General features: G+C 38.9%; 1 protein-coding gene across 6 annotated transcripts in view; it reads right to left on the bottom strand.

Moving 5' to 3' along the window:
- afap1l1a (actin filament associated protein 1-like 1a) overlaps positions 1–24,626 on the bottom strand; it is a 26,722-nt gene extending 2,096 nt beyond the window's left edge. For 2 of the 6 annotated variants that reach the window (XM_056769859.1, XM_056769860.1), the window contains exons 1-15: positions 11,801–12,029; positions 7,048–7,173; positions 6,884–6,967; positions 6,696–6,784; positions 6,045–6,198; positions 5,323–5,421; positions 5,009–5,217; positions 4,712–4,891; positions 4,449–4,532; positions 3,440–3,518; positions 2,891–3,040; positions 2,499–2,710; positions 1,784–1,929; positions 1,636–1,693; positions 741–894 (exon numbers count right to left, since the gene is read on the bottom strand). In XM_056769859.1, the coding sequence (XP_056625837.1) occupies positions 741–894; positions 1,636–1,693; positions 1,784–1,929; positions 2,499–2,710; positions 2,891–3,040; positions 3,440–3,518; positions 4,449–4,532; positions 4,712–4,891; positions 5,009–5,217; positions 5,323–5,421; positions 6,045–6,198; positions 6,696–6,784; positions 6,884–6,967; positions 7,048–7,173; positions 11,801–11,837 (1,861 nt within the window). In that variant the 5' untranslated portion in view covers positions 11,838–12,029. Of the gene's footprint in view, positions 1–740; positions 895–1,635; positions 1,694–1,783; positions 1,930–2,498; positions 2,711–2,890; positions 3,041–3,439; positions 3,519–4,448; positions 4,533–4,711; positions 4,892–5,008; positions 5,218–5,322; positions 5,422–6,044; positions 6,199–6,695; positions 6,785–6,883; positions 6,968–7,047; positions 7,174–11,800; positions 12,030–24,492 lie in introns of those variants that run through there. The other 4 variants (XM_056769861.1, XM_056769863.1, XM_056769862.1 and 1 more) reach the window with 4 other exon arrangements.

The raw sequence follows: 24,626 nt of genomic DNA, 5'->3' as shown, positions 1-24,626 counted from the left end.
AATACTAAGAACCAGATGCTTCAATTAAAGGTCCACCCAAAACTGAAAATTCATGAACTCGCCTTAATGCGTTTAAAAAAAAAAAACAATGTGATCTTTCTTAAAAGGAATACAAAAGGAATTATTTATAACATGAATAACTATATTTATTCAACAATATAAAGGTTATAAGGTTGTTCCTTTCTAAAGTGTGCAGTGCATATCTGTCAAGCACTGATGATCTTGGCTTGATAAACTTGCATGACTTAAAATTAGTCATGATTTTGGATATGACGGTGAGTAAATGTTGATAAAAATTTGATTTACTCATCCTCGAGTTCTTCCAAATCTGTATACATTTATTTGCTCTGATGAACACGGAGAAAGATATTTGGAAGAATGCTTGTAACAGTTCTTGGCCACCATTGACTTCCATTTTAGGAAAAAACGGTAAAAGAATGGTAGTCAAAAGTGCCCCAGAACGGTTTGCTTTCCTACATTCTTCGAAATATCTTTTGTGAACAAAACAAAGAAATGTATGTAGCATTTTTTCCAACTATGGTTGTCAATAATGGCCAAAAACTGTTTGGTAAACAGCATTTGTCACCCAAATATCTCTCGGTGTTCATCAGAACAAAGACATTTGTAAAGATTTGAAACAACTCAAGGCTGAGAAAATGATGACAGAATTTGATTTCTGGGTGAACTGTCCCTTTAACACACGTGATCATAAGACTGTGCGTGAAAACAATGATACACACAACACATCTGTGTTTCTTGTAAGTACACCCGGCACTGCGAGGACTCACTGGAGCCGTGGCGTTTTAGGGTGATTTGTGGACTGGGCTTTCCTGTGTCACTGGTGGTGAAAGAGTGACGTGTTATTTGAGTCACTCCACTTAGCCTGTCATTTTTCTGTTGAAGAAATAAAACCAAACAATTAGAAACAGAATGTAATGTCTTATTTTATCAGTTTAAATATACATATACACAGTGTCTATCCTAATATAAATCAAATACTTTTTTGCACTATCCTATACAATATATATACGGGGAAATAACACTTTTTGAAGGTTGAGGTGACGGTCAAAAATATCCCAATTTACCTGAATTCACACTACATATTTTCGTTTCTTATAGAGGCCTGGTGGGATGTAAAAAATCCATAGTATTTTGTGTGCCCACATCAGCACTGCCTTATTCTCTGTGGGTATCTGAGGGTTCAGTACGGGTTTAACAAGCAGCTCAGAGGCCAGAGGCCACGAGGACTAAAGCTGCTGTAACCCCCGAGACTCATCACACACTTCTCATCTTTCATTCACACAGCAGTCGGGGCACACACACAGATGCACAAACATATTACTCTCCCCCTTTTCTAAAACGAGTTGTGTCTGAATGTAAGGAAACTCATACAGACAACCATTTCAAAGCTTAAAACCCGCTGAAAGAATTGTGCAAAACATTAGCACTATATTAGGACAGAGGGTGTCAACTAAGGTGTTGATACAGTGAACCTAAGAAATATGGCTATGCTCTCCATTAGTGTGTATTAGAACAGTTAGGATATTTGCCTTAAGTTCACACATGCTCAAAAGCCATTAAAACATTCTGTTGATTCAAAACCAAATTTCTTAGGTTCATACAGTAACCACGAACCTCTGTGGTTTCAAAAGGGACTTCATCATAGGTTCTTGAATCTGCTGAGGTTACCCATCTAGATAAACAGGAAACATGAAATACCAGTCAGTACAAAATAAACGACATCGCCAAGATGATCTCATTTAACATTTCGCTCCACACTCACAGGAAAGAGTGACGGGCAGCTGTGCGGATGTTGGCAATAGTTTCCACGTCTACATAGTCATAATGTAGGGACTCGGGGTCAGCGGAGGAACCGGTCTCTGCTAACAGAACCCCCAGCCAGCGACCCATCTCTTCAGAGCAACTCGCCTGCCACACAAACACAAGACCAAACATGTGATTATAGAACAACACACACAAACAAAATAACATGTCACAGGCAATTTAGTTACACTAAAGTGTACCAAGACCATTATTTTTTTAAACTTTATTAAATTGTATAAGAATAAAGAAATAAATTATATAAGAAATAAAAATGATCCATATTTACACGCCCTCATGCCATTCCAAACCTGTATGACGTTTTGTCGTTTGCAGAACACAAAAGAAGATAATAATGTGCGTGCATTGCTTGTAACCCATTGACGTCCATCGTATGGACAAAAAACAATCGAGAGATTTCGCAAAATATCTTCTCTTATGTTCCACAGTAGGAAGAGCCATATACAGGTTTTAAATGACATGAGGGTCAATAAATGATGACAAAATAATTAATTTTGTGTGAACTATCGATTAATTTAGACAATTATTTAAAGCTACAGTAGAAGAAAACTTCTATTTTAACTTTGACATGGATACATGGATTGAGTTTGGCAATCCAACAGGACATTTCAAGAAAATAGTATTTGTGTACAAGCTCAACATGAAGCCTTCATTACCTCCAAAGCAGCCACCTCTGCACCTCCTCTCTGTATTCTCAGGGCAAAGGGGTGTTTGGGCCCCAGGCCTGGAACAACTTCACAGCCCTTCAGTGCCACAGTGGTGTGATGGACTCGTTGTTCTCCTTTCTCATGATAAAGATAAAGAGATCCGGCCCGTACACGACACCAGTGCTCTTTCCAGCACCGATTTAATAGCACACCCACATAACCTGACACACACACACACAAAGCATTACAGCAATCATTACACGACACCGTCCTCTATTTCATGGTGTAAAGATTTATTCCATCATGCTGTCTGAGATCAAAGGCAAAGAAAGACGAGTTGAAAATAACAGGTGGAGAGATTCTCGGGTATTGTAATGTGAGAAAAGTAACTGGATTCCTACCGCATCGAGGGTCCTGATCGAGTGAGCCGCGGACGTCTCCTGGTAAAGGAGGTTTTCTTTTGGAGAAACTAATAATTCTTGTTATCTTTCTTCCTGCTGCTCGGCTCACGGTGCCTGTGAGCTCTGATAGGGCACCTCGCTTGGGTTTACCTGTAAACACACACACAAGTCTGTTAGTTTAATGAGATGCATATGTTATGTTGAGCACATCTGTGAGGAAACTGCAGAAATTAAGACTTAGACTTTCAGTGGCCAAAAAACGATTAACACAAACAATCCACAACCTGCTTAAATACTTTCTGCTTGTTTAAAAGCTAGATGTCATAAAGCTTAAATAGAGAGAGAATGAATCACAAAAAGAATAGAAAGACACACTCGCATTTGATAAAGGAATGTGAAATCGATGCGGTCCCTTGTCAACAGCGCCCAACACCAAGTTTGATCGAATCCACTAGTATGAGGAACAGTGAAAGTAATGCTTGCCTAAGAAAACACCACAAGCAAAGGTGTAATGAGAGAAGAACAGTGGGGTAAAACTGGATATCTCACCGTTTTCCCGACCGTCACGTGCACTTTCTCCACTTGGCATGCTGTCAGAATCTGAGGTTTGCTTCTCTACTGACAGACACTACAGGGAAAACATCACAGTCGGGCAAAACTCAATATATGTCGCACGTTAAAACATACATACATTTACATTTAGTCATTTAGCAGACGCTTTTATCCATTTTTTTTTATATTGTAGAAAAGATATAGAAATCAGAAATGATCAGTCAGGTGCAGATGGAAGAGATGTGTTTTCAGCCGACAGAATCTGCTGATCTTGTAGCAGCAGGCAGAACATTCCACAAATGTGGAACCGATCCAGAAAAGCTTTGTGAGCGCAATCTTTTACGTTTTTGGGTAACATACAAATTCATAATTACACCACATAACCACACTTTTCACAACACGTCTCTGATTCTAATGTTCTTCAAATACATGACATGGTGCCATGGGAAATACATGTCATTTTTATCTTACCCTTTTTATCAACCCAGCAACTGATGATTTGACTAATTTAATGATGTGTTTTCCTGATAGACACATTTAATATTTGATACACACATACACTAGATTAATAATCATTTATTTTTCATTTGCCCCCAGCAAAAGTAGTTGCAACTGTAACACTTCCTGTCTTCCTGTCATATTTTTTTTAATAAAAGACACATGGTATATAACTTATACTATACGAATAGTATAAGTGCTATACTATAGAATAACTATATATATAAATGAGAACTATAAAATATCTAAATACAGTAGGCCCTCTATCATTTAGTAGCATAGTCAAAAAGCTGCTCTACAGTTCAAAGTAGTTTTAGTTCAAAGTATTCTTAGGGAAAGTATATTCAGCTAATGATGTAATGCTGGGATTGTTTTCTGACTCAAGTTGCAGTGAGACCTTGTAATAAATAATTGTATCCCCAAAATGGTCCTCCAATCCATCATGTGCACACTTTATATGTCATTAATGATGACAAAAAGCATGGGTTAAAGTGTTCTGGGATCCCACCTTATCCAGTTCAATCTTCCTAGGAATCATGGGAGATGATGGGATGTCCAAAACATTTCCCTGACATGTAACGTCACGCACCACCTGCAATGACACAAAGACATTCAAACATCTGTGCTTCACCACACATGTAAACATTTTTCATCACACAGGGGGTCCTTACAAAAACCTTGTGCAATATTATTTCTGGCGCCATTATGTGGAGGTATAACAAATAATCAAGCGTGGAGTCATGAGCGGTATGAAGAAAGAACTGTGTTTACTTGGAGCCATTTCTCAGCCTGTTCCTTGCTCTGAACAGCCAGGACCAACACTTCTCCTCCGGGCAGAGAGAAACGCAGCTCGTGCTTCTTTCTCCGCCCGTCTTTGGGTACGTAGATGACAGTGCACAAGCTGAGCGGTATGTCAGTGTAGGGCGACTGGTCTTTTGAGCTTTTGTAGCACTGTAAGTAAAAGCAGATGCACAAACAGTGAATCAGAGGTTTCTACGTATGAATCCTGAATCAATATTAAACCATAACAAAGCTCGGTTCGCCACCTTCGGGCTTTTGGCAGCTCACCTGCAGTTTGTTCTCACGGATGACAGTGAGCTGTTTTGCCCACTGGCCGAAACGTTTCTTCCTCAGAAGGAAGGCACAAATATGGCAGTCTCTCACCGGGGCCATTGAGTTTTCTTCTGATGGCCACTGGTGTGTCAATCGCTGGCTCTTTTCCTCCTCCTCCTCATCATATGACTCATAGGAACTGCTTAAGGCATCCGAGTCATTATCTGTGTGAAACGTGATGTCATACTAATAGGCTTAATAAGGAATTACGTAACTAACAGGACTAAGAGGAAATTACTTGCTTTAGGGGGTCAGAGATCCTCGCTTACAGGAGCTTTTGCGTCGCCCATTCACCTGGGTGGTTGGGTAATTGTTTTCTGCTTCCTCGTAATATCCATCTTCAATAGAGTTAGGAGGGCTGGAGCTGCCTGTATAAATAGGAGAGATGTACATTGTCACATGACTTATCTAAAATCAGGGTCTAGCAACAATATTTTGGAAATAATTATGTTGTAGAAAAAATATATTATAAAGAAGCTATTCATGTAAAATGAGAAGTGTGAGACCAGACAGAAGCTTGGATACCAAAAATGCACTAAAACATTTATTAATTCCAAATAATAATAATAATATTTAATTGTATTGTATGAATTAAATTATAATATCTATAATCTTATTATAGTAATTATATATGACATAATATATACATTATCATTCATTAATGTACTCATTACAACTGCATTACTATAACATATATTAATATTGTATATAATATTATATTAATAAATATTATCCCCTCTTCCAAAATGTTTCTTCCCGATACTTCCATTTTACAAGAAAAACAAACCCACAATCTTATAGTAGTATTCGCAAACAAAGTATGTTGCTAATTCTTCAAGTTTGTTATTAATTGTCTGAATCAAAGTCAATGGTGGAGCATCCTCCATACGGTCCAACAACGTAATTTATTTATTATAGTTATTTTTATTTATTTATTGAATATAATCCATAAACTATTCCCAAGCAGGGAACATACAGCAATAAGACTCACTGCGGCTGGTGATATACTCTGGCATCTTGCCAGGGCTGAGTGGCACAGCTTCTTCGTAATATTCCTCCGGAACGGGTGTGTTGGGCAGAGGGGGAGGGGAGTCTGCCAAGCCCTGGTCCAAAAAAAGGCGCACACCATGACTTTCTCCATCTGCCTGCCATATCACATCATTTCCTACTTACATTAGCGATTCAGCAGAAACAAAGTTATGTGGCTCATTTTCCCTAATAACAAATGATAGCGTCCAATGCATCCAATCAAAACCAATAAGCCACTCGGCTTATGTCTTAACAATGCCTCAGATATTGCCCATTGAGCAGTATTGTGACATCAACGGCACACACAAGCACACTATAAAACATCCTGACTGCTGGGCGAGCACTCTCTCTTAATAATGCATCATGACTCTGTGGGGACCCCGGTAAAGGACTGATGGTGATGTGACTGCCTGGCACTGAATTTGCAATGCACCTGGAGAAAAGACGATGTTTCACTGCAGGATGATAAATCTTACCGCTATACCTCACCGTCACAGAGCACGGCACTTATTGCACATTGACATCAAGGTTAATAATGCACCATATATTAGTCTAAGAGAGAACGCTTTGGAGCAGAGCATTATGGGAAATCCTCTGAGAGAAGATTTCTTACCGGCTTACAGCATCCGTGGTCGGTGTGTTTTACCTCTGGATCTTTCTTCTGATCCTCCATTTCGACTTTTAAGTCCCCGAGGTCACAATCTGTAGAAATGTGCAAAACATTTACGAGACGTATTTTTTGAAATAATAGAGAATGATGAGGAGTGAGGTCAGTACTGTACATCTAATAAATCCTCTTACCAAACTTTTCAAAAAGAGACTCAACAAAGCTGGTTCCATTTCTGTACACCGATGCGTTCATGTACATGTAGTCTTTTCCAGTGACTGCAACGGGAGTCAGAAAACATATCAAGATGTACCAGGTAACATAAGAAAGTATTTTCTTCTTGTAATTTATTGTTTACCTGATGGCTGTAGTCTCTTTAGCAGGTTCTTTACAGCAGTTTTCTTTTCTTCTGTAGCAGAGCTCAAGGTCTCATGGTCCAACAGCCTCAGCAGCACATTTAACTCTGTCACCAAGAGCTCCATTTCTGAAAGTCAAAGTTTGGGGTTAGAGGTCGATAGAGACCAGACTACACAGCGTGTCATAACAACATATCAATTAGAACGACCATCTCAGCATTGAGCAAACAAAAACAGTGTCAGTCAAGAAATTTAGCGGAGTGGAACGGAGCCATGACATCATCAATTATCCTTTTCAGATTCTCAAAAGCTTGCCAATACTTGGAATGACGGAGTCAAAAAGATCTTGATGCACGGTTCTTTGTAACTTTATATTCCACAGGGTGTCATCAGAATGGACACACATGTCAGCGCACAATATGATTTATGGGTGGGGGATGACAACGGGTCACTGGGATTATAAATTGGAACAGGTTTGGGACTCAGACCTTAACACTGCTGAGACTTGAGGTCCATTCCAGGTCTCTGAAGAATGAACACTGTCCTGATAGGGAAACCGAAAACCCCCACATAGAGACAAAGGCGTAACCTTTGATCTATATAGAGCCTCCTATCCCACCTAGCAAGCTCACAGAGAGCAGAGGAAGGTCCCAAAAAATACATTCACAGTCTGACATCTTAAAACCCTCTCTCTTCTTAAGTAGAATTCTGGATGCAGGCTCTTTTGTGTAGATGATGCAGATAAAGAAGGTATGTGAAATTGCACACAGTTTTCCAAGACAGCTATGCCGTATTTTCTTCCACAACCCATTACTAATGACCCAGCACTATGCTGAGTCTATGTGTTTAGGGTAATGTGCTGTAAGTAAAAGAGTAAAAATATGTAACAAAAGATCCATGCTGCGAGTATGTTTTGAGGGACGAGTAAAAACTAAAGGGGGTCCGACAGCAACCTGAGGGCGGTGGGCACCCGGGCAGGAGTCATGCTGATGTCGAAAGACACAGGCATGTGAACACCTCCCAACTGATACTACAACCACAGTGATCATGAACAGAAGGCTTAATGGAAAGACAGAGAGACAAAATGAATGGGAATGAAGCTGAACATCACACAGCTGGACAATCTGGTTCGGATGGAGGTTGAGCTGAGCCAGAGTATCCACTTCAGGGCCTGTGGGTTTACTGATTTTAAAGGTGTGGTAGGTCACGACTCGCATTAATTTAATTGATCAGCTTCTTGATGAGATGTATTCAATTCGTGTTTTTAATGTATTCAATCCTTCAGTGCGACAAAAAAAAAGAAAAACAATAATATTCCTGCTGGTGACTATAGCTATATAATGCTATAGATTTATAATGCTAATGAATAATTACGGGGATAGTTCACTCTAAAAAAGTGAAAATTATGTTATAATAAAATATCAAACCGAATTGCTTTCTTTCTTCTACAAAAAACATATTTTCAATAGAAGATATTTGGAAAATGCTCGTAACCGAACAACAGTGGTGCCCATTGACTTGCATTGGTTTTATGTGACTGGGTAACACTGCGACATTCTTCAAAATATCTTCTTTTAAATTTAGCAGAAGAAAGAAAGTCATACAGATTTAAAATGGAAAATCCCTATTCAGAGCATATATGTGATGAGGCAAAACATAATGTAGCAATATGTGAGAGTATAGTTCAAGAGTGATTCCTTATGCACGTCTCTCCCTATTTTTCCGCTCTTCACTCTGTTACTGTATACATAAATGGCCGACACCCTATTCACATCCCCCTGAGAAAATGTAATGAAGGATGTGCCTTCAATCAGAATGTGCTGTGGTCCAGGACATGTCAAAATGAGTCAGCTTCACGCTCTTCATCTATCCATGGGGAAGGTGAGAAGTTTAAAAGCCACACAGAAACGCAAACACTCAAACACACACAAATACAAGACATTCACACCCACATGCACACAAAATACTCATCTCAAATTTGGATCAGCGTACTGCTGCTCTGACAAAAAACACACATTGTTTTACTTCAATCTGTCACACTTGGCTATATATTGCAAAACATCACACTTCCTCTCATCGTGCCCCCGGCTGCCTTACAGGCACTCCCACCAGTGAGTATGTTTGAATGTTTCAGCCTCTCCATTCAGACTTGTTGACACAAGGCCCCTGTCATCACCAAACGTCTGAGTGTTGCCCTTAACATGAACCCCTCCGGGAGACTCGACTGGTTAGAAAACCAAAGTGGCACAATGTTTTTTTTTTTACGAGTGCCCATTTTGCAACTTATTTGAGAGTCACCAGCCGCTCTGTTTGAGGACCAGAGCTATGCAAAGTTTATTTGGTGAAGACTATACTTATTAGTCCCAGCTAGTGATTACTTTATGATACGGCATCTGTTTAATACTATTTTGTGTCATAGATAGTTTTAATGTTTTTTTATGTTGAACTCAGTTTTTACAGCTTTAAAAAGTTCTCAGAGTTGAGCTTTCGTAAATTTTTTCATTAAAATGTGTATTTGTGACTTTAATTCTACAACAAAATGTCACTGAAAATCAAAAAAAATGTTATTTCAATTACCTTTTTTCTTTTTGTTAAGTATCATCATACAGTCATAACTGTTAAGCACGTATCGTCTATCATATTGGAAACTGACCCTGCATTCAGAATCACCTAAGCCTAAAATTAGAGTCATGAATAGGATGTCCGAAAACCTCAGTATGCAAAAAACAGAAGGCGAGAAATCCCCGGATGGTCTACTGCTTCCGCCGAGATTTGTGAGTATGCATTGGATGGACTTAATCACGATTTTACCAACGCCTATGTTCAGGTTGTTGCCAATACATCGGAGGTCAAAGAGCGTACGGGTCACATGACAATAAAACATGGCGGATGCAGGATGTCTGAAATGTATTCATACTACCCCCACATATACAAGAACATACTGTTTTAATGGTATACAGGAAGGTACTTTCAAAGTATGCGATTCTCACTCCTATTTCTCACATTCAAGTGTTTGGTAACCTTTTATGTTTTATGGTCCAGGCTGGCAAATACTGTTTTGGTGTTGATTGTTTGGTAAACCAACATACTGTAGCATAGATGTCAGTAAACATCTGTCTTGTTAATCAACATAGCGAGGTCTGGAAAATAACTAAAGTTAAAAACCAAGTACACCCTTTTTTATTAAACAATCCATCATCAAAAGGAAAAACATAAAACTTTCACAGACTTACAGTATGTTCATACAAATGATTTAAAGAAGTTCAAACATATTTCATACAACCAGCCCTTTTTTTAAGGTTGTTTTCCCCTAAAGATCACAAGAGTCAGGTGAAGTTACAAATAACGTTTAGAGAACTTAATGAACAGAAAGTCTTCTGGGGGCAGTTAGGACAGACTTAAAACAACACCAGCACAGCGGAGCGTATATGATTCCTACCGAGATACGAGATCAAACATATTTGAGCTTCTCTTTATCTTGAGCTGCACCTGTGGAGGGTCACTTCCAAAGCCAAGCACAACACGAGGCTACATGCCCACTCCCCTCTCGAGAGCTACACATGTGGTCTTCTCTGATCACATCAAAACAGCAGAGAAATCCACACCGGCGCTCAAAGCCCAATCGTGTTCACCTGCAGGTTCTCTTGATGTTAGTTGCTTTTGGGAGGACAAACGTTGCGTAAGAGGTCTGCGAGATCTCACCAGCAAATCAGTGATGATCTATTTTCCTTTCATGCTCACTTGAAAGACCTTCACCGATGCTCGTATTGTTCCAACGCAATCTAAAGCCATGTTGAGGAATGTAAGGTTGGCGTTGAAAGCTGTGTTTTAAACGGACAATGGGGCGGGTTTCCCAGAACTGCACCAGCGCTTTAGCACTCAGCACCTCACACATAGCCGCTAGGCGAGGAAACATTCCTCACCTCATTAAAAGAGCAGCCGAACAGCTTTAAGCTGCCTAGCAGAGATAGTAACGTATAGTCAATTCACAACGCTCCCAGCTACAAAAATCACCAAACACCTCAGTAAAATCCTTTGTTTTTACAAGTGCATTATGTTAGCGCAGCCAAACAAAACACCTGTTAAAACTCGTTTGGTCTTAACTTTATAAGTGTAGTGCTACTAAATGAATTTGTTCCTAAAGCGATATACATCAACAGTAGGAAATACTCGAGAAAAACACTGTAATCGGATTTACTACCCTTCATTTAAAACTTTCCTATTTCTTTTGTTAAAAATAAACAAAATTCTGTAATTAAGCACTCATTAAAAATGATTTGTAGCACTGGTTTATAACAAAGCAAAAGCACACACATCAACTTAAAGTGGATGCTAGACCAAAAAGAAAAACATATCAGAAAATTATACTGTATTTAAAGTCGGCACACCTGATATCTGATGAAGAGCCTGCAAGATCGAAACATCACGCTATATACGTTTAATTACATTTTTTTTAGCTTTCGTGTATATTTTTTTCCATTAACTTATAAAAATGATCTAAAAGTGGAGTTGTCAGATATCAAAATATCAGTTTGACGTCATTTCAACAATCGTAAAGTACATAAGTTGCAATTCTAGTTTATGCAAAGAAGGTTTTTAAAATTGAAGCTGACAACATTTGCAACAGACTAAATCTAACCAATATTTTTCACATAAGCCAGTATGGAAATCATTCTCATAAATACACAAACCTTCCAAAAATACAATAATTAAGTTTCCATGAAGGAAAAGATTTACAGAGTGAGAAACACCTACCAGAAACAGCTGCTGAGGAGGCAGTCAAGCCCACCATCTCCACTCCAGAGACGACTGAATGTGTAAAATCATACAATTGTTCCTTACAGACAATCTGAACAGCTATCCAGAAACAAAGCCTCACTACACAGTGAAAGAATCAGCTGATAAACTGACTCAGTGAAGGTGCATTTCCTTCACATTTCTAACTCTCTTTCCCCAGACTGGAGGTGACTGGGGCATAACAGGGGAATTTATCCTCCCTTTCTGGTGTGTTGGAATATCTGTAGGGGTGGGGTGCTCAGTGATGGGTGTGTGTGTGTGTGTGTGTGTGTGTGTAGTGAGGGAGGGGAGGCACCTCGTCCTGATCTAATCCGAAGAGATTCAATAACACCTGGGACAGACGCTGAGTCAATACACACATCCCTCCTCCAACAGAGAGGAGAGCTGGGAGATCAACTGTTCTCACAGGCTTTTAGTCGGCTTCAATCGCACATTTCTGACACATAAGGCTTTAAGATTCTACTTTATAACCTGGACATCGCTATTTAATAGGAGAAACCTGGACATCATTTATCCACCCTCATTATTTAAAAACTTTATATGACTCTTTCTTCTGTATAACACAAAAGAAGATATTTTGAGAAATGTCTTGGTTGTTTTGTGTCCATACAGTGTCCACTTTTGTGTTCTGAAGAAGAAAGTCATACAGGTTTAGAAATAAAATGAGTGTGAGCAAATGATGAAAAGTTTCATTTTTAATTGAACTATCCCTTTAAATAGAGTTTATATCCTGTACGTATTAATATGTCAAACGTTTTTTTGATTTAAGTCAACTTGTTTCTTCCAAGATTCCAGGAACTACACGACAGTTACAGACAAACAGTAACAGAGAAAACAACGCTTAATAAAACAATTTAGCACATTTAATAACAAACGTGTGAGATCATATTGAAAACTCCAACCTTAAGGCTTTATCATCTTGACAAATCTGAGCACAGTTTATGACGTATGATCATCATGAGACACTCGCTGACCTCCATCTATCTGCACTGTCTAAAGCCACACATCTCTTAAAGCTGTAGGAACTGGGTGTATCTGCCCCTACATGATGTTATAGTGCCCCTAGAGAATGTATTTAAATACAAAAGAGCAAATCTGCTGGTGTACTGAAGTGAACAGACGAGGGAGTCTTGTTCTCTTCATTGTTTTCATCCATGCAGAGAGGAGTCGGGTGCTGGCATGCACAGATGCATATCAGCACACGCTTCCACTGACAAATCTCAAAGCCACAGGCAAAACCTAAGACCCCTCTGCATGATCCGACACGCTGAATATCTCAAAACCCACTCACTCACTCACACGCCTATTTTAACAAACACACACTTTTGTCCAGGAAGGCAGAAGTTTGGTTTTCAGGAGATATCAGCAGCCCGATCTCCTCGTTGCTGTAAGCGGACCCATTTTCCTGTCGATTTCACTATTGACTGCTTCTGGAGGCATGTTTTTTTCACGCTTGAGAGACAGATGAGACGCTGAAGGTTTGTGTAGTTAAACTCTGCAATCATGTTGCTAGACAGCCTGGCACTGGAGATAAGTGATGTTCAAGACAATATTATCAAGACATTGATGGTTTGTGCAAATAATGCATTAATAAATTATTTCTTAATATACTTTCTCTTATTTATTACTCAATTCATATAACTAATGATCCTACTTGTCATTTAAAGGGATTGTCAACCCGAAAATGAAAATTCTGTCATTTACCCTCAAGATATATCAAACCCGTAAACATTTCTTTGTTCTGTAGAACATAAATAAAGATATTTGGAAGAATATTAGTGATTTTCAGTTCTGGGAGATCATTTACAAATTATAGTAGAAAAATCATTTTATATATTTTATTTTGTTCTGTTGAACACAAAATGTGAGATTTTGAAGAATTTAGAAATCAAACTGTTGTGGGGCATCTTTGACAACCATTTAAATATTTCCTACTATGGTAGTCAATGATGTCCCAGAACTGAAAATAGCTAACATTCTTCTAAATATCTTTCTTTGGGCTCAACAGAACTTGATGGTGAGTAAATAATGAAAGATTTTTTATTTTTGTGTAAACCTTCCCTTTAATTGGTATTATTGGTTAATTATTTTCTTTTTTTTCTCTTTTTTATAATTCAACTATTCTTACAAATAGTCCTAGATGGTATTTAATAGGTATAACAAAAAATAATAAAAGGAAACATTGCTAAGCATCAATGTCTTTCAGTGCATAACTAAATTACTTTACATTTACATTTAGGGTCCGTCTAGATGAGACCGTTTTCAACTGAAAACACAAAAAAATGGATACGTCTTTGCGTCAAACGGCGTTTTGGGGGACAGAAAATGCAAACTTCTGAAGACGGGTCTCAAAGTGCAACTTTTTGAAAATGCCTCCGTTTTTGATTTTCATGTAAACTGCAAGAAGGAACTTTCTGAAAACGATGACATCACGAGTATGCGCATGTTGTGAGAGATGTGGTTTACTGGACTGAGTTAGGAAGAATGTTCCAGCAGGAAGGAGTTGTGAATGAAAATGGCAACAGACTTTTTTCTGTATTTTTTCCAGGCCCGAAATAAAAGTTTAGTAATTTTTCACTTGTAAACATAAATCTTTTGTGTTGGCCTAGATCAAATCATTGACATGGTACTGGGTCTGAATGAACTCCACAGACGTCTGTCTGGCCGAATTACAAAAGACGACAATAAAGTGGTGGAGCAGTTTGACCTTTGACCTCTCCAGAGACGTCCACGAGGACATACACAGAGCCATGACTGTCATACTGAAAATAACAAATCTGATATAAATATATCATCCAGCACACACACACGGTTGGTTTATTATCTTCTTGGGGACAGTCCATAGGCGTATGGATTTTTATACTGTAAACAGCATATTTTATCTCCTACCCCTACACCTAAAGATAGTAGAAAACTTTGAATTTTTTTAATATTATTCTGTAAGATTTATAAGCTTTTTTCCCCAAGGTGACCTCAATTTGGTCACCACGGTGACACGAGTCCCCATGTGTTGGTTTGCATTCAGGTTAAGGTATATAAAAACAAGGACACACTCGCGCCCCCACACAGTTAGAATTGAGGACATTATGGGCGGGGCTCAGACTTCATTTTAGGATTCCAAGCATATTTATTTACCTCACATCACTTCTGCCACATGATAAAAGAGGCTAAAAGCTCCCAAAGTCAATACCAGGGAAGACCCCTCCAACATAAAACAACCGACTGTCATCAAATGTGGACATCCTGTGGAGCAACAGATGTTGGAGCTGTATCAGGATGTTTGCTTTGCCCCATCTGACGTGCATCTCTGCGTGATGGACATAACAAGTGAGTCAGAAAAGATGCTTTGCGGATAAGGACCCCAGGTCTTACATTCATAACATTAGAATGCATAACATCAGACGTGAAGTACATCAGGAACATCATGCAAGTCATGAAGGTGATGAGTCAAAAATCTTATCTTGATCTGGACGGAATGATGGTTCTCAAATGAAGATTGTAGAGGATTATTGTTCTGACTTCATCACTAACTACATTCAGCCATGAAAATCTCCCTCGGAATTCCAGGCATACTTGGATCATCAATGTCCAAAACTCCACGGGGGAAGGGAGCGGGTTCATGCACACATTTAGTGATGATGTCACACCAGAATTCCTACACTGAGAGATAACAAACACAAAAGCTCATTTGTTTGGACACCTTGCAATATTGATGTTTGCATCAGAGGCCTCTGGCCTGATGGGACACTGTGGTGGGAAGCACATATTTGAGCGTATGCCACAAATTACAGCGCCTGTTGACATCAGTTAGCGTACTCATCAAATGGTACAGTCCCATATACATCTGTCAACACATACTAAAGTGTATCTACATATGCAGTCAAACAAAAACAAATTGAAACCAGAACGCAACACACCCATGCGTGTCAGAGTGCTGCAGGGGCCACACTGATGAAAAGCATTATGGGATACAAGATCCCAACTGAAAGATGATTTCAATTAGATCACAGACTGACCCAAGTCTGCAAAGAACATAATATTGGGACATTAAATCATATGGTGAGACAATATTTGCACATCACACCAGCTTAAAAACTTCCTATTTACTTAGAAATCATATTTCCTCATAACATTTCTTTTCTGAATCTAAACATAAACGTTGACATTATCCAATTTCAAATGAAAATTTACCTCACACCAAGCTGGCATTAAATACAGTATGTGATGTTCATACTGTATGCCTGGCCCACATGAACACAACACAAATCTTTCCTTATTATGTTTCTTTAAGGTCCGGTGTGTGAAATTTAGCAGCATCTAGTGGTGAGGTTGCGAATTGCAACCAACGACTCACTCCACCTCTACCTTTCGAAGCACTACGGGGGCTGACACATAACAAAGACGTCGTCACATTTTCGCTTCTTTGCCAATTACGAAACGCTATCTGTAGAGCAGTTTGTCCGTTGAGGGCTACTATATAAACAACATGTCAAATTTCTTCAAAAATTACACACATCACCTTTAATGTGTCCACTTTATAACTAAATAATAAAATCTTGTCCCTCTCTTATCATTGAACTAAATACTTCACATATTTAGATCGTCAGTTGGCAGGTGAACATGTGGAAACGCTTAGCGTTTAATTCTCTTTCTGAGATCTGAGTCATATACAGTATTAAAGCTAGCGCACATTTGTGTGGAAAAGGGAAATTACATGTCACTCCCGCTGCTTTATGATAGATGAGAACATGCTTTATGTTATCATTAAATAAAGCAGCACACACACACACACAGTCATAAAGCTTTCCAGTTGCAGACACAAACCAAGCCTCTTTCTCATTCCCTCATCTCTTGTTTTAAGCGTTCAGCAATCTCAACCCCATTGTATTTTTCTAGCAAAAACAATAAAACTCTGGTTTATTGACCAGCTGTGTCAAAATCTAATTACATATATCAGAGATATTAACATCTGCCCCCCAAGCTACCAGTTCAAACGTCTTTAAGAAAAACAATCTTGCACACTTCAAGGCGCGCTCATACACCAAACAAAATAAATACTGAAAGAGCCCATCTTTAACGCCGCAGTGCTTTGAGGGGGAAACGCTGTGGTTAATGACCCCTGCTTCAGTGATGGGGCTTGGCTGCTGGTTGAGGGATAAGGGGGGAGTTGGCCATTAGGACGAGGCCTCCCTCAGGTCACAGCGCTCTGTGTATCCACACACAGCATCAGAGTTATGGTCCCTGAAACTCCTACTCACCTGTTTAAGCATTAACAGGCTTTGAAGGCAAGATTCTGGCACGGTAGGGAGCAGGAAGCTTTTATGTTGACACTCCCATTCGGTTCCCTTTCGTTGTGGCCCAAGGGTCTTCTTTGCCAAGACCCTGACGTACGGTATGTTTTTTTACTGTATAGCCTGAAACCTCCAATTTAGAAAAGCAAAACATATAATGGAAAATGAATTTTTTCTTGCTTATTTATAAGCAAAACAATCAATTTACTGTGTTCCTGAGCTACTGCCACTATGTAAATCGCTCTCTTACCAATTTACTCAGAAGATTTATGAAAACTAAGATGCAAAAAGAGAGCATGTTTACATTTACATATCACCAGCCACATTAACATATCAAGGCCATTCAGTAATTTCTCCCACCCTGATGAATGACATTATGCAAATGTCAACCGAGGCTGTTTACATATAGATGTCTAAAAGGTACAAAAGCAAAACCGTATGGGTTAAAAAGAGGGTGGAAAATGGACAATTTACGTTGAATAAATAAAAAATCTGAATTTTAAGTGAAATGAAATCCAACTGTAAGTAAAGTACATTTTCGCGTCTTTGCCATTTACGAAACGCTATCCGTAGAGCAGTTTGTCCGTAGAAATATATGTCAAATTTCTTCAACAATTACACGCATCACCTTTACTGTATCCACTTTATAACTAAATAATACAATCTTGTACCCCTTCCTATCATTGAACTAAAAACTACACATATTCAGAAGGACAATTTATGTTAAAAATTTTAAGAGAATAGTATGAATAGTATGGCCACTTTCATACGGTGTTTCTCTCCTCTGATACAGCACTTCAGAAGTGGATGTGGGAGAGGTGACTCAATTATAAACCAATATAAAATCGTTCACCGCTATCTCCTATCTGGTGAACAGGAGCAGCACAAGGTCATGACAGAAGAGAGGAGTGAATAATAATAAAGCCACTGCATCAGTTTCTGGTATGCCTTCTTCAGATTACACAAATTCCCAGCGTTGGCAGTATGGTACCATGATTTCCTTGTTTAAGATTGAGTCATCAGGGGATATGGGCGGGGCCTTGATACAGTCCTCCACTTCATGCTCACTACTGCGCAGACTCTGGCTCCACTGACGATTCCTTTTGCGCATGCCCAGGCTCCAAACTGATGTTTTTGCCAACATGTCAGAGCCCATTGTTGGACGTTTTATGCTCGGTTCGTTACAATGTAAGGAAGAGGCGGCAGGCCGTACATATTTTCTATGATTATAACAGTCAAAATTCACGTAATCTGAAGGGGATATTAATTATGGTACCTAAGTATGTGCTATCGCAAAACTTTTCATCCTACCACCTTGTTTAAACACTAAACAAACTGCGCAAGTTTTATCCACAACTTTCATACTTTTTAGAGCTGCAAGATATATAAGAATGATAATGTGCATATTGCAATTTGAATTTTGCAATAAAAAATGATTTACTGATTAAAAAAGTTGTGAATATAAAACTCCAGACTGACAACACAGAGTGATTATTTTGTTTACCATAAAGAATGAGAAACATATATTAGCTTTATCAATTTTTTTATATATTTTAATATAATCAAAATTATTTTTTGCCATCTTTAAGCATTATGGTATCGCATATCATACAATTAGTACGTAATCACATTTTTCTTTAATTTCATTCAGCTCTATGTTGTGCAACATTTTACAGTACATTTTAGGGCTGTCAAAAGATTAATCGCGATTCATCACACCCAGAATAAAAGCTTGCGTTTACATAAGTCTGTGTACTGTGCATATACATTTTGTATTTATAAACACATAAACATACATGTATACATTTATTATATAAATATAATAGATATATTATTTATATTTACCAATAATCTAAATTATATATAAATGTTTATTATTTTTTATATTAGATTAGTTTTCTTAAATACATTCATGTACGTGTATGTTTTTACAAATACAAAATTAATATGCCCAGTGCACAGACATATATTATGCAAACCTAAACGTTTATTCTGGATGCGATTAATCGTTTGACAGCCCTACATTACATAGACTGTAATTTTCATGGTTTGTTTATACAAATGATCAAATAAATAAATTGGTTAACAAAATAGTTACTGCCCTACTAATCTCCATCTATTATGTTCTGTGCCTGTTTAACATCAGCCAGAGAGTAAGAGTACAGGGAAATCCCCCAACAGCCCATCTGTGGTCATTCGAGCCATTCTGAGATCTGGAACTGACAGTGAGAAGCAGTTTGGAAATAGGTCAGCCAGGTGGTGGAACACACAACACTACAGTAAAACACACTGTCCCCAGAACAGTGGGGTAGGCTGCAGGGGTCAGGAGCAGAAACAGGGTGCATGAATGCAGCACCGACTTTGATACAGTGAGGTCGTGAAGGTCAGCGTGTCAACCCAGACACCAAACCCCCGGCAATATGGCACGAAGAGGGTGAGTCAGCCCATCTCCAAGACAAAGAATGCCTTCAGTTCTGCCAACCTAATTCATATTGCTTATCGCCCGAAAACCCCCATGATTTCACTCTGCAGCTATGCCTTCCCTCAGCACTCATTTTTTTCATAGTAAAGAGCTGCAGTGTTTCCCTGACACTGTTAAGGCTGTGCAGGCTATATTGTGGCTGCTGAAAGACTGGAAGCTTTGTGTGGGAATATTCATAGAGAGGATATTAATTGCAATGAGTGTATCTGCCTATGCTAGAAAAAAGAAAAGACGTGCTAGAGTTAAGGCATAGCCCTGACCTCGGCACAACCGTTAACAGGGACGAACAGAGCCAAGAGGTATGTGCTTGAGCACTGAGTGCATGAATATCATAGTTTAAGAAATAATTTTCCGAATCAGTATCATTGTCTAGATTTTAGTAAAAATATATAAACATCCGTAAATGGGTGATTTAACGCTGTTTAATGCATTCCGAGTTCTTTACGATGTTCAACGTGCTGGATTCTCATGCTCAACATATAAAAAAAATTACGTATTATGTAGTACTTCTGTGGGCAAAACACTCCCCCCATGATTTGTATAGGTTTCGGAAAGGTTTTTTTTAACATGACAAATCGTTATGTTACAACTTTTCTTAGTTGCTTACTGGGCAATTCTCCCGGTAAAGCATGCCCACAGCCAGGCAAAAGAAATAGCCCGCCCACACATCAACCGACCAGTGATAGGAAGACCCGCTTACCATCAAGATTGGCTGCACTGTCTGCGGGCCTGCAGATGCAGCTCGTTACTCTTGTGACAGTGAGAGAAGCTGGGGTGTGTTTGTTTGTTCACGGCATTTCTGTGATAGACGTTATATAAATGGCAGATATAACGCTGAATTTGCAGATCGTTTGAAACTGATAGATGGAGTTAAAAGATGCCGGACATGAACCACAAGTGGTAAGTGAAACTAAGTCATATGTCTGTGTTTTGTTAGCAATCATCGCATTGGTTAACAGTCAAATTGGTTCAATCATTTGTAGATATAATGTCATATATGTTATTAAAAAGACATATTGATAATAATTGTTTGTGTGATATTAAACTAACCCTCTCAAGTTGATTTGCAGGTTGTTATTAGCTTTGAGCGGTTGTTATTTGAAAATAGCAACCCTTGGAATGTCACGACTGGCCAGTCAGAACCAAGCATTCAAATGAGTTGTGCAATAATATTAAATACATTTCATTTAGACATTAAGCAGATGCTTTCAAACAAAGTGAACAAAATTGCAAAAAAAAACATGAACAAAATAACCACATGGCTAAAGAAAATGATTTGTTTGCATTGCACCTGAATTCCGCTTGAAGGAACAGTCCCCCCCAAAATGAAAATTGGGATAGTTCACGCAAATATTAAATTCTGAAATAATTTATTCACCCTCCTTCCCAACCTTTTAAGATATTAAGAAAGTTGGTAACCAAACAACCTTGGCCCCCGTTGACTTCCACTGTATGTACACAAAACCACAGAGACATTTCTCAAAATATATATTTTTATACGATTTTCCACCACATGAGGGTGAATAAATGATACCCGAATGTTATGTTTGTGTGAACTTTTTGTTTGAAATCCATAATGGCAATAAATGTACAAAGTCAGCAACGATTCCGAGTCAGATACACACTAACTTAGTTTTGAGGAACATTCGTTTTCTCGTAACCAGATAGATAAATCAAGCTTGTCACGCCAACACCATCTGCACCTGTATGAAGATCTGCATGCTTATTCAGATACATTGGGAGCACAGAATCCAGAATGCACAGCCTACTTTTACAATGTGACAAAAACATACTGCACACATAACACAAACACCCCACCTGGATCAACCTGGGGTTACAGTAGGTGTTTGAAGTTTATAGATCTTTTAAAGCTTACATCACAGCTTTTAACTACCAGATGGAGCTAATCACCATGTGTTGGGCAGAACTTTCTCTAGAGTATTTAAGGCCATCACCGTGGCAACCTCAGACCACCACAACTGTACCATAGAAACGAGTGAGCACATCCTCGACTATAACTCAAAGGAGACTTGTTAAAGTCTTTAAACACTGTCACAGACCTTGTGAAACGTTTCTATCAACGTTCATGAGAGTCTGGTGGGTGTGTATTGTCTAGTCCATTTCAGCTGGTTGAGTTGTCATTGAGTTGGCAAGAAGGCAGATGATGTTTGAAGAGATCGAATAGGCAGTCTGGATAATAAAATGGTCAAACCAAACAAAGATGTTTCGAAAGAAATTCACTTCTTTAATCACAAAACAATGCATTCCACAACTCCCATTTCCTCTTCAGATATAAGGTTCATGTCGGCAGATGACAGACTGCTGTGTTATTGCATTAAAGCTCACCCATATCCACGTAGTAGCATAAGAGTGGAATTCCCGTAAGCCTGAGGGAACAAGTTACTTCGTGCTGACATGCAACCATGGCATACATCAATCAAGGCCGGACCGGGCATGTCTACCCTGGATGAACTAAAAAACACTGTTGCTATTCATGCAGCTGATCTCAATAACTCTAGAAGCGGGATTGAGACGAGTAGTGTAAATTCATGTTGGATTCATGTTTATTATGCGATTTACAGAACAAGTGATCTTTGTTCTTGACACTCCTAAGCTCTTCCACATGCTTACATTATAAAACAATGCACATGGTTTAGTGCCGTCTCCCAAATAAATGAATCAATGAGTCAGTGGGGAGAGGTATAGTCCCCTTCACGCCTACCTGCTTCTTTGGCTTAAAACATCTGATTATCTATGTTCACACACTAGCTGTGTTCCAAAACCTAGTGAGGTTACTAAGAAACTTTTAAGGCAGTGACTGATCTGAAACCCTTTAAAGGCAGCATCTCAGCATGAAGATATCACATAACTCGAGTGACATCACATCTTGAGAAGAAATCTCTCATAACCACACAAAATACTGCAAACACAAACGTGGTAATTTTTAGTCTTCTTGATCTTGTTTCCATAGACACTGGACTGGACACAATACATCTAGAAAAGCCAAATAAAGGAACATTCAGAATGGACTTTTTTTCCCGAGGCTGTAGTTAGGGTGAAACATCAATAAGATGCTTATTTAGCATCAGAAGTGTTTATGACGGATTATAGTGAACTAATCAATTCACTAGGTTTTCGAATAAAGCAACTATCTATACTCAGTCCCGTTCTATTAATGATTCACCCTGGAGCAAATGACGTGTCTAGTCAAAAATGTGCCCAATCTAAGCAAGTAAACTAAACCAAACGCCAATACTGTTCATTGTGCAAATGCCATTTTCAAAAGTCCATCAAATGCAGAAGATGCCTTAAAAAAAGAGAGAAACAACATGCTTGCTCTGAAGGGGATGTCTGCTAGACATTAAAAAAAAATCCTATTCTAAGAATGAGAGACAATCAGAATTGTTTGCTGTATCTTGTAAACTGCAATTGGATGAAATAGTCTTTGGCTTCTGCAAACGCAAGGCAGGTGGTTCTGGAACACACCCGTGGAAACCTAATGATGGGATGCCAAAACTAAACAATGTTGGTTTTAGTGATGCATCTCAGGAAAAAGTCAAAGAGATGGAAGTCACAAAATGCGGTTTGATGCCAACTGAGGTTCTCTGCTCTATAATTACATTTAGCGGGTAGTTATCTGTTTTTAAGTGTGTAAAGTTTTATGATTCTCTACACACATCCAGATCCCTCTAGGAATTAAATTAAATGCATATTTCCTCAATGAGCGAGTGTGTGCATGTTAAGAATATAACTAACAGCAAACTAAAGTAGGAGAAGCAAATATATATACAGTAACAACCAAAGTGTGTCAACCAAGCATTCGTATCTCTTCTACCTCTGCAATAATCAATGTCTTTGCAATGAAACTCTTTAGCTTTTTTGGAATCATTAACTTGGCGTTTACATTAGGCCCCAAACATGAGACCCACTAATCTTTCCTTTTATCTTTGATCTGTTGTGTAAACTCAGACTTTTATTGGTGGTTGACTGGGGTTTTAACTCTGGTGGGAGCCGAGCCGGAGGGATGAAATGTATCAGAATGTACCACAGTCTCTCTCTCTCGCTCTCTCTCTCTCTCTCTCTCTCTCGATCACCGCCTGACCAGAAGCAACCGGTATACTCTGAAAACCAGCAGGACTCATCTCATCGTCTGGCTGTGGGAAAGACACAATGCCAAAACTGCAACTACACGAACAGTAGGACTTTAACCAGAATAAAAGTACCATTGTCTTGTTAGAACTCTGCTCCTTATAAAGAAAGACCTCATCTATCATACACAAGCAGACAGACACATCTGAGAGGTCCACAACTAAAAACTAAATCTTCTTGCATGTATCTGAATCACTACGCCACCAACAGCAGGCTTATTTTCCAGGTGTGTCATTTCTGCGGGACCTTTGAAGGTCTGAGTGAAGCAGACCAACATGGGAACAGTAAATCCCGCAGGAACACAATGATGAGAAACAGAACAGCTGTTTGAAGTCAGAGTTTCATCGTGTGGAGCACATCTATATGGGGAAAAGATAAGACACAGCAGCGGGAGCTGATATGCAAACGACGTGTTTGGTCCGGTGCCAGTTCAAAACCCAAAAGTTGGGTTTGGATATTTGCGCTCGCTTTCCAAACACGGTTTACATGGTCTGTGTGCAACAGGAGCATGTTAAATGCATGTCATGTATCAATTTGTGTTCAAAATTAACATTTGTTAAACGCACTAGTCGTCATCTGTTCAGCGTTATCGTGACTAGCTTCGGCAATGCGCGTGACGTTACCTACACATTCGCCGTCAATAACTAGCGGCACCTTGTAACAATTGACTTCGTAAAATTCTCTAATTAATTATCACCATTAATTAAGCATGCACTTGTTTGACTTACGTTTGCTATTTATTTCCATGTCAGAAGAATCGAAGAAAAAGCCTCGTCCTCAAATTTGCACCCATGGATGCATAAAGTTAAGTGACACTCAAGACGCTACAGCGTTGAAAGATCCTCAATGAAGTTGCACCGAC

Source organism: Triplophysa dalaica, chromosome 16 (genome assembly GCF_015846415.1).
Source record: "Triplophysa dalaica isolate WHDGS20190420 chromosome 16, ASM1584641v1, whole genome shotgun sequence".
In the NCBI taxonomy this organism is placed as follows: Eukaryota; Metazoa; Chordata; class Actinopteri; order Cypriniformes; family Nemacheilidae; genus Triplophysa; species Triplophysa dalaica.
The sequence above is the reverse complement of the archived record's forward strand: the minus strand, read 5'-3'. Positions and strand labels throughout refer to the sequence as shown.